Here is a 10,431-nt window from a genome sequence, read left to right as displayed (position 1 = left end):
TAATGAAAATCTGTGATTACACCTGTTGTTCATATTTTATTTCAAAGAAATTATTTTTCAGTTGCAAGGGTCATATGTTAAGATGTTTTTGGGTTTTTTTTATACTACAGTCAGCACAACAAACACTATGGTTTGACATACATTTGTAAATAAAGGCTATGCCCAGTGCAAGCTGGGGGGGTCAGCTTTAGTCAAAGGTTTCCTGTAAACAAAATACCCAAATAAGCTCAAAGTACCCAGGGAAGAAAGTGTAGGCTAATGCAGAAGTTATGGTAAGTATTCTTGGCAAATTGTGGTGTGTGCAGCAGCCACTGCAGGTTATTCAGAGCTGCTAAGAGGACACTGAAAGAAGCCTGCTGTACAGGTGCTAGGTTTGGATATAAGAAATAGTCTGTACAGTATCAAAGTATATCAAAAGCTTAAAAACCACAATGAGAATATATTTTAAAAATTTTTTCTATATTGTAAAAATTTTTAAATTAGGTCCAAGCTACCATTTAAAAAGATATGAAATGTGCAGTTTTCCAAGTGGAAACAAGGGGCACAAGAAGGATTCCATAGGGGTTAATCAGAGTTGCTTTGTGATTTGTTTCCAGTACCTTCATATACCCAGTAATCACACAGACCTCAGAGCAGTTCTCTTCAGGCAAGTAGGACATGAGCTAAAAGTATCATCACTGATTTCAGTAGGGAAGATTGGCTGCAACAAGGAGTAAAACGCTATTTTAAGAGACAAATGTACAGTACAATCTATTTATGTAAATACTTGGAAAACTCAGGAACAAAATTGTTTCCTAAGTACAGAGCTGTGAAATCAGTGCGCCATATGGAGCTATAATATATGGCAGAATATTTTAAAATCCTAAACCTTCTTGAAAGAAAACTGTTGTAAAAGTCTGCATCTAGAATAAAATGACTACTCACTTGTGTTTTAACTGAAAGCTGGAAAGCTATTTCCAAATGTACTAAAATTAATATAACTTGATGTTGTTTAAAGGCAGTAACCCTTTTCACTTATTTCTCACAAAGCATAGAGTGTGGAAATGATAACAAGGCAAGTGAAACAGATGGCTGTAACATAATTCATGAGTCTTAACCGGCACTTAATACTAACTCTACTTCCAATTTGACAAATACAATAAGACACCTATGTTGACATACACGTGGTGCACTTAACTACTTTTATTTAGGCAAGTGAGGTATTAAAATTGTCTTGAAAAGCAGACATCTAAAGAAGAGAAAATGGTATGAAGAAGAGAATAGTAGTCATTGTTTTCAGTGTTCAGTGATTAGTAGTTGTAAGGTTTTTTCTTCCAATATCCTATCTTATAATTTCCATGCACAAGTCTCTGTCTTACTCCTCCACTAGACAGCTAGCTTGGGAAGATGGGAGGAAATCCACCATTTTTTCAGTAAGAACTAATTATGAAGACTGGTTTTGTTTTTTGAAATGAATAAGCTAAAAGTGTGTGCATCTCACACGCTGCATATGGTACACTTTTAATATATACACTGTCATTGTACACGAGCATTTTGTATATACACCGATACCACCTTCAGCAGGAAGTTAAAAGTCAATAGATAATGAACCTTGTGCTGTATCTTCCCTTCCTCTAACATAAATTTCACATGGAATCTCCTCCATCACCCTGTCTTCTATGACCTGCTCGGGGCAGTCGTGAGCTTGCTTGAAAGAGTAAGTGCTTTTCTTGAATGTGCTGTTAAATGTTTTCATGGGCTGGGGCTGCGCAAAGTCATTGCGGAAGGGCAGTTCCATGGAGCTCAGGTTGGTCCTGCTCTGCTTGATATTGGAGGCCTGGGAGCCACAGTGGTGGTCGTGAATGCATCTGGAAGCTGTTGAAGGGCGGCGCAGTTTCTGATAGTTTTCAAGTTCCTCTGATAAATCTGCCAAATCTGCAGAAATTTCTTTGTCCCTTAGTGAAAAGAGTTCATAATGTGGAGGATCAAATACTTCCTGGAAACCAGTTTTATTGAAGGCAGTCTTGCAAGCCATAACCTTTTTGCGAGGTTGCTTTACTTGCACTAGAATTGAAATTATGAGAAGAACTAAAACTATCCCTGTTGTGATGCCAATGATTGTCCCATGGGTTTTGGTGATTTGTTCAAACAATCCAGCTTTTTTCTTTTCTGCAAAGAAAAAACCGATTATGACAAGACATTTATTAATTTCTACACTTTTGATAATGTATTTAAACAAAGCAAAACTGTATTGTGATTACCATGCAAGTGATAAAATTACTTAATAGGACTGGAGACTAGACCTGTATGTCAATGGGATTTGTCTAATTCCCTGTCATTAGTGGCTACCATATGATAATTCAGTGGCAGGTGCAACTCTGTGAACCAGTGCATGCTGACGCAGCTGGGGTGTGCCTTCCATCCTGAACCTTTACTGATGGTCTGCATTCTTAAATCTGTGAGTTAAATAGGCTTAAATTAACCTTAAATAAGCTAAATCCAGCTACATATGATGTTTCTCTTACCATGGTTTGCTCCTGCTGGTAACATTCCCAGTGATGTCAGTAGAAGAAAAGCTAGATTTAAAATTGTCTAGTTCTTCTTTAAAAGTGAAATATTATCAGATATAACAAAGACTGTACTGTTTGTTTTCACATCTCTTGGAAATTTAATGGCTGTGTTTTTGTGTAAGTCTGTTATACCTAATTCATCACAGGGAGCTTTAGCAAAGCTATATTCCAGTTCTAAGAGTCCAAAGATCAAGTTGCTTAAAAAAAAAAAAAAGGCAGGGGGACACACCAACCAACCCAAATCATATGGCAATTTTGGCTAGTACTTCATGTGAAAACACACAAGATGGCATCATCAGAACAAGATGGTTTTCCATATTTAAAATTCTTAGTTGAAGACTAAAGTTTTCCAGTTGGATTTCAGTTCCATAAACGTTCTTACCCTAGGGGTAAGATTTGTACACAGCAACACTGGTTAGTGGAAGAAAAGCATTTAAGACTATGTAAAAGAAAATGTAGTAGCCTAAATCTTGCACAATATTTTCAGATATCTGGCTCCTGGCATCTGAATATGTGTGTTGTGCACCTAAGTACCACACAGTGCATGGGGAGAGCAATACACCATCACGTGTTATTTGAAACAACCCTTACACTAAGCAGAGACTCCCAAGGAGTTGGCTAATAAGAAATTACATTTCTGCTTCAGAGCTTGGCCTATTTACTTTGAGCTACTTTCTACCTTTGTATTGAAGGAGGATATTGTGCCTTGTCCTGCCTAGCTTAGATCTCAGTGGTACCATCCATGGTGGGAGGTATGAATTTCAGTGCCATGGAAGTTCTCTTGTCTGCATCTAGGTTTCTTAATTCTTGACAGAAATTTTAATCAGAAAGTTGTTTTGCAAAAGGCGATGTCTTCTCCAGTCTCTTAAAATAAATTGCACACAACTGACTTCTCTATCAATTTTTGTCTTACAGGGCTTAGGCATAAGTAGGTCACAATATGCTCAGATTTATGTAGCTATTGATACGGACTAAATGAGAACTCTGGGTGCCTGCAGGAACTGAGCACAATTGTGAGCAGCTCTCTTTTTAAGGCTAAGTATTGCTTATTTGGTTGCCTCAGTCTCCCTTAGCTGGCAATGTGGATCTAGTCTTCAGCTGCCTCTTAATTTTTGCTGTGCAAGTATTACAGCAGAATTTAGATTGCATTCAACATAAAACGTGACAGGTTGTTCAGCACCAGATACAGCAATTTACAAATATTGGGGAAGGCACGGTTTTTATGGAATTAATCTTTATAATATTGCAGTACATGAGTGAAGTGTGGATTCTAGGGGAGAGTCTAGAAAGCAGCTGGTAAAGATGGGAAAGAGATTTGGAAATTTAACTTTAGAGGGAATGATGAATATTATGAAAGGCAAGGATTATTTAGAGGAAGCTTAGTTTTACATTGCAAACTTGGGAATTAAGGATCAGTTTTGTTAACTGGAAAACTTCCACAATATGTCTTACATTAGAACATCTATTAGTGGTGTGAATTCCTTTGTTTACCTAAAACACAATTAAAAAGTAGGGTTTTTAAAATGTTTATTTACTTAAAAAATTCAAGCAGGATTTGTGCATTGAAAAGACATCTTCTTTCAAGACTTTCTGTAGAGAAGGTTTTGACCCTTTCTGCAGGGTCAGTTTCCCTTTGAAATGGAATACATATTTAAATGTTCTGGAGTTTTGTGTTCAGAGCTATTGATGCCATTCTGTTTGTCAAAAAACCCTAAGCAAACAAGCTCAAGTGGTTTTGTTCTATTGTTTTCTTTAGAAAGAAAAACTGTTAACCTTAGACTGGTTTTGTTCTAACTCTGACAACTGAGCTGTTCTTGAAGCACGGGAGAATGTTTGTGCTTTAACAGAATAACAATTTCTTCAAATTACAAGAATTTTTCCTACAAAGCCTGATGATTGAAGCAAGTCTTTACTGTAGTTGTGATAATAATACTCCACAATCCATGTTCTAGAAGCAGCAATTTACACATGTCTGTTTTCAGTAAGTGTTTATTTCATGCTTCCTAACAATTCCTCCTTTCTTCCATCCTTTTCCACATCATATACAGCAGTTGAATTTATCCTGAAATAGCCTATGATTTACAACTCTAAACAAATGTTTTGTAATTGTCTCTGAGGATCATTGCTTCTATTTCAGCCCTGAGAAAGGCTTTTTGTGCTTGAAAATTTTTCTGTGTTTTTTCAGCTCTTTATTTTTATCTCTAAAAGGTATTACTTGTCCCTACAATCCCTGCTTCAGTTAAAGTTTAGAAATTGATAGGATGCAGCCTCAAAAATACTAAATTCTATTTCTTATCAAGCTGATATCCCTTTAAAATAGAGAGTATATGCTGAAGAAGAAGAAATTTAGTTAAAAGCAGTAAGATCAATATTCAGAATGCTTACATGTGTCCTGAGTTTAAATAAAAAATTTGGAACACCTTCCTGAGATTAGCAGAATAGCTATCTTCAGCATATTTCCAGGAAAAAGACATTTCATTTATTTCTTGAAAGGCAAACTGACCAGCCTAGCTCATAAAAGGCTGTGATTTGCACTATATTCACCTCTGCAGTGATTCTCATCCCAAGGGTATGCACAGTTCTGAATGCCATTGCAGACTAAAGAATTATTGATGCACATGTTGCTATGGCAGAAGTAAGTGCTGCCTGAGCAGGGAGCTGCAAGAGAGAAGAGAGAGAAAACATTCAGAATTTTCAGTAATTGACACCTTACAATAAAACTAGTAAGCTCCTGTGTTTGGGGTTTTTAACATGCATTCTTCCGCTCTGTTTAAAACACAATCACTTCTCTTGCACAGCACTAATTATTATGATGCTCTTCTCTCTCTTCATGTGATTGCTTTCAGCATATTATCAATGCTACAAAACCAATTCTTGCTCCAAAGGGGTAGGTAGCAAATAGAGACAGTCACAAAACACAGGTAACGGAAGAAGGCTTTAGTATGTGTCTTTCAAAACGTAATACTTAAAAATCGCATGCTCACTATCAATTATATATTTATTCTGCAGAGCACCTTCTGTGTAGATGTTGTGAAGCACTCCCTGAACATCTGCATTTTAGAGCCCATTAATATCTTAAGGCAAATCAGATTTCAGTGTGTGGAGGACTGTTTCAGTAATTGCAAGAGATTTCAATAACTAGAGGCATCTAAGTAATTCCTGCTTGTGAATCAAAAGCTCCCAAATCCTCCTATTAGAGCTAATGCAGGGATTGAGACAGTACAGTTTAGCTTTTTATATATCTATCTATATATAGTCAGAAATTTGAAGAAAGAATTTAACTAGAAAGCTGCCCTATGTTTTTGTGAGTATTTGTTACAGCTCCTTGACATTAGAAAAAAGATATTAAAAAATAGTAATAATTCTTTTCAGGATGTTGTATAATATACATAAGGTATTATTTATGAATTCAGTGCATTGGACAAGAAATTGGTTTTCCCTTTGTTTCAGTAATGCGGTATTTTAATGATGGAAACCTCTGTTATTAGTGGAGTCAGTTATATATTCAACAGCAAAGATGTGTGATAGACATTCTACTATTTGGTTTCACAGAAAGAATGTGTTCTTGAGCCGTCTGGATTCTCTGAAACATAACAGGAAACCCAAAGGGTAGAGCAGAGGGAATGACTGCTCCTGAACACTGCGTTTCTCACTCGGTCCTTCTGTTAGGCTTGAGAATCTCAATGACAAAAAGAGGAGTTATGCCTAAGAAAAAGAACATTCAAACCTTTCATTCTGATTTTGCATTCTTAAATTAAATATGTATTGTTTTCCCATTGCTTACTCCACTGAAGTTCAGTAACCTAGACTCATTGGTTTTAAGCTTTTGTATTTGCTGTTACCGCTTAACCCTGGCAATCTGGCAAGAAGTCCCATACAAGAACTTACTTTAATTGTAGTGCAAGTATGAATACAGCATATACTTAGAGTGTTATTCTGGAACAGTTTATCTATGTAATTTCAGTGCTTAAAAATGTCATGGTAGCTATCACATCACTTCCTTGCTCAAGTGAGTTGGGAATTTAATTGTTTGGAAAGTAGATCTAGTCTGAAGAACACTGCTTTAAAACAGGATCAGTCCTTTGAAAGGTTGAGATCAGGCCCACTGTCAGTTATGGCATAATGTAAGACATTTCCTTTTTTATTTCCCTGAACAGGTGAATTTTTTTACAGTTCTGTATGTTTGGATGATGCATTCTGCTGTTGTTTTCCATCTGCCAGCATAGTCTCTATTTTATGTCTGTGTAGCCTCTTTAACTTTTTGTAGGCGTGGCTTTTGTTCACAATTCATGAAGATGGGAGAAATGGACTTATTCTCCTTTTGTCTGTTATTTGGGGAGTTTGAAGTCTAAAAGTCACAATAATTTATCAGTTCCAGCCTAGGACTTCAAGGACATAGTTGGACTCTTCCCATAACAGCAGCCCAAAAGTGGTGCAATGCTCACAGTGCTCTTTGTATCCAGCATTTCTTATGTATTGAATCAAGCCAGGAATCAAATACATCGATTTTTCCCATTGCTGTTAGCTGAATTACTTAGTCAAATCTGCAAGCAGCACTAGGTGTGTGTTAGGTGACTGTCATGCACTATTTCATTTATGGAAATCTTTCCAGAAATATTGATCGTTTTCAGGGTTGGCTTCATATAATTACAAATCATTAGCAAGGTAGAAGAGAAAAATATCTTAACAATCTGAAAATAAGATAAGCTCAGATTCACTTTTTTCAGTTAGAAAAGTTGCTTATGACTAGATTATATAAAAATACTTGAAACACTTTTCAGCCACATACTTTTCAATGACCCAATCCAAGAAAGGCAGTATCTCAAGTAAATAACAATAACCACATACCTTTGCAGATGTTCTTCTGCCAATGACTTTTGAGTTGTTTTAAACTCATAAATTTGGAAAGTTAGCTACCTTTAGGAGTACTTAGTGTTTCAACTTCTTGCATTAAAAAACCCCCCATAACCCCCCCAAAAACCCCAAAGTCAACAACAAAAAACCCACTCCAATATTTGTAATATAAATAGATCATTTCCCTGGCAAAGTTCATAGCAACTGAAAGCTGGAATAACTTGCATTATCACCAATGTTAATAATTGTATTGAAATAAAAGCTACTGGAAAAGCAGTTATCAATTTTTGCAAGTTGCACTTAAAACTGACATTTACTTAAATTCTCAATATCTAAAGCTTATTAAATGCCTCTTGTAGGTTAAGCAGTAGACTATCTTGAAACATGCAATTGCTCCTTATTACCCGGTATTCAAAGTAAGCTAGAAGCTATTTCTCTTCTACATATCTGTTACTTTAGAAAGATTGTTTTACAAAAAGCAGCTTTTCTCCTATGTTAAAATTTACTGTTTTATGGAACAGAACATAAAATCTACCTATTGCCTGTAACCTGAACTTTCTTGCAAGGTAGCAACCAGGATCTCTTTCAGGACTGGCTACAGATACGTTATCTTAGAAAAGGGTTTTTTTGTCAGCAAATCTGTACTATTTATTCTTCAAGCAAAACTTTTTGAAAACCTTTAGCACAAGCATAGGTCTGATTTCCTAAAATGGGAACATTTAAGAGCTCTCCCCATGTATCTCAGATCTGCTCTGCAGTTCTGAACTTAGTCTGCTTTAGTGCCATTTATTTCCAGGTTCTGCAATGTGGACAGTATTGTCCTCTCTAAATATGTGAGGCAACAAAATTCCATTCAGGGAGAACACCCTTAGAAGAAAAAAAATCTCACAAAAAACCTGCTTTCAAGAAACATCTTAATTTACAATGAAAATAAAGACTATGTCTAACCCAGGCTATAGAATCCAAGCAAAAACCCAGATGGCATTTACAACTCTGCTTTAATTATAGCCATCTTGAAAAACTTGAATTTAACTGCTTATTCATGGTTGTGCAACACCACAGGGCTTTGCTAAGGGAGCACCTGTGGCGTCCTTTAGAGCCAAATGCAGCTGAGGGTAAGGGAGCAGCTTGACTGGACGGGGTGTAGTTCCAGACCCACAACTGAAGATAGAGCTGTGGATAGGAAGGAGAGTGAGACTTTAAAGGATCAGGCTTGTCTTCTACTCTTCTGAACAGCCAGAGTGGGCTTAAGAAGAGCCTGTTGTGGTGTCTGGCAGGGAACTGGGAGCTAGTGGGAGAGCACACTTCAGTCCCACTGTTGTCTTTTTGAAGTACATTTGTGCTCATTTGTAGAGAAGGACATCTCTTTGTGAGAAGAAGGTAGACTAGGGCAGTACTGCTGAATTCAAATGGAAAATAAATCTTTCAAGAACGGAGGAAAGCTTTTCTGCAGGAACCATGTTAGAACGGTAATGAAGCAATTATCTAATTTACCTGCTACTATATGAAGGAAACAGATACAACCTTTTTCATGTATTCCTGCTGCCTAGCATTCAGCTGATGCTTTTCCTAAAATACTTGAAATACCCTGATACCAGGAGAATTGGCACTTTCAGATCTACTTACGATCCACAAAGGAGGTGAAGAGCATTCTGAACCTGCTCAGTCTGCTGCCTTCATCTGCCCACATCCGCACCACCCCTGTCCCTGTCTGCAGTGTGACATCGTTGGCCACTGTGCTGCAGAACTTGGCCTTCAGGTTTTCAATGGAACTGCTCCCATCATACACAGCAACGAAGTTCCTTTTGCATTCATTAGAGTGCTCCATTTGATAGTCCAGAAATCGCATATAGATCTGTTAGGAAAGAGGAATCAATATCTTTAGGAGAAGAAATACAGAGAGGAGGATTTTCTTTCTTAGCAAATCCTGAATGTTTTGTTCCCTTACACATACATATATATGTAATTCCCAATTCACAACTCTTTTAAACTTCCATTGTCTTATTAGATGTCCATGTGGAGTATTACCTGAAATTTGTCTTGGGTGTCTGTTTCACTTCTCCCTGCTCTGCAAAACGTTCTTTATTTAAAAATTTACTTTGATTTATTTCTGCTCCCTTTGGAAAAACAGTACAAAGCAACATACTTGGTGAAGAAACCCCCAAGAAGTTCTGCTAAATTTGAAGTTTATTTCTCTGAAAGAGACACACAAGGAATGTATAAATGTACTGAAATAATTTTAAAAGTACTTTGCCTGTTCTCTTTCTTTTCTTTTTAATTCATAAAAACAATGTTAAAATATAAGGGAAGGAGTCTAGCCAGAAAAGCTCAGAAGTAAAAGAAAGAAATTAAAATTTATTGCTTCATAATGAAAGCTAATTACTGAACCATAGCTGTGTTATAGAAGACACAAACCATGAAGTCAGGAGTAATTTGAATAAAAATGGAAATGAGAGAAAAGTAAGCTGTCTGTGTAGGAAGAATTAATGAATTTAAGCTAATCTTAATACTTCTAAAAGCAGAAATTTAATCCAAGAGAAGGCAGCATATGTGTTAGAACACGTGCAGCAAGGAAATTAGAAGATTGAGATGGTATTTAAAGAGTAAGTAAATAATTTATTTTGCTGGGGCAGGAAACTCATGCAAGACTGTAATTCAGTTAAAATTACATGAACACATCAAAAGGTTTTTTAATCTCTTCAACGGCTGTATTGGAATTCTCAAAATTCTTCTGAAAGTTTTGAGATGTGAAGCCAAGTCACCTAAGCATGGTACAAAGGCCATTTTAGACTTAAAAAATTCTTAGATAGCCATTGTGTTGACAGAGAAGAAATGTGTCCAGGTGGAGGCTGAGATGCTCCTCCCCTATCCACGCGATCTCCCGTGTGTTCCTCACCTCAGCCCGCTCCAGCCTGAAGCTGTTTGAGCACTGCTCCCAACCACCTCTCTGGCCCATACCAGGGCTGCTGCAGAGCTTCTGCACATCAGGGCTTTTATGTGTCTGCCTAAGAACTCTGGGACTCCTGCT

General features: G+C 36.9%; 1 protein-coding gene across 1 annotated transcript in view; it reads right to left on the bottom strand.

The window, feature by feature from the left end:
- Positions 1–438: 438 nt before the first annotated feature.
- Positions 439–10,431, bottom strand: part of NETO2 (neuropilin and tolloid like 2) — a 30,430-nt gene continuing 20,437 nt past the window's right edge. The window contains exons 7-9 of the mRNA XM_039558399.1: positions 9,030–9,258; positions 5,094–5,207; positions 439–2,148 (exon numbers count right to left, since the gene is read on the bottom strand). Of these exons, the coding sequence (XP_039414333.1) occupies positions 1,568–2,148; positions 5,094–5,207; positions 9,030–9,258 (924 nt within the window). The 3' untranslated portion in view covers positions 439–1,567. The remainder of the gene's footprint in view (positions 2,149–5,093; positions 5,208–9,029; positions 9,259–10,431) is intronic.

The sequence above is a fragment of the Corvus cornix genome, chromosome 11 (genome assembly GCF_000738735.6).
Source record: "Corvus cornix cornix isolate S_Up_H32 chromosome 11, ASM73873v5, whole genome shotgun sequence".
In the NCBI taxonomy this organism is placed as follows: Eukaryota; Metazoa; Chordata; class Aves; order Passeriformes; family Corvidae; genus Corvus; species Corvus cornix.
The sequence above is the reverse complement of the archived record's forward strand: the minus strand, read 5'-3'. Positions and strand labels throughout refer to the sequence as shown.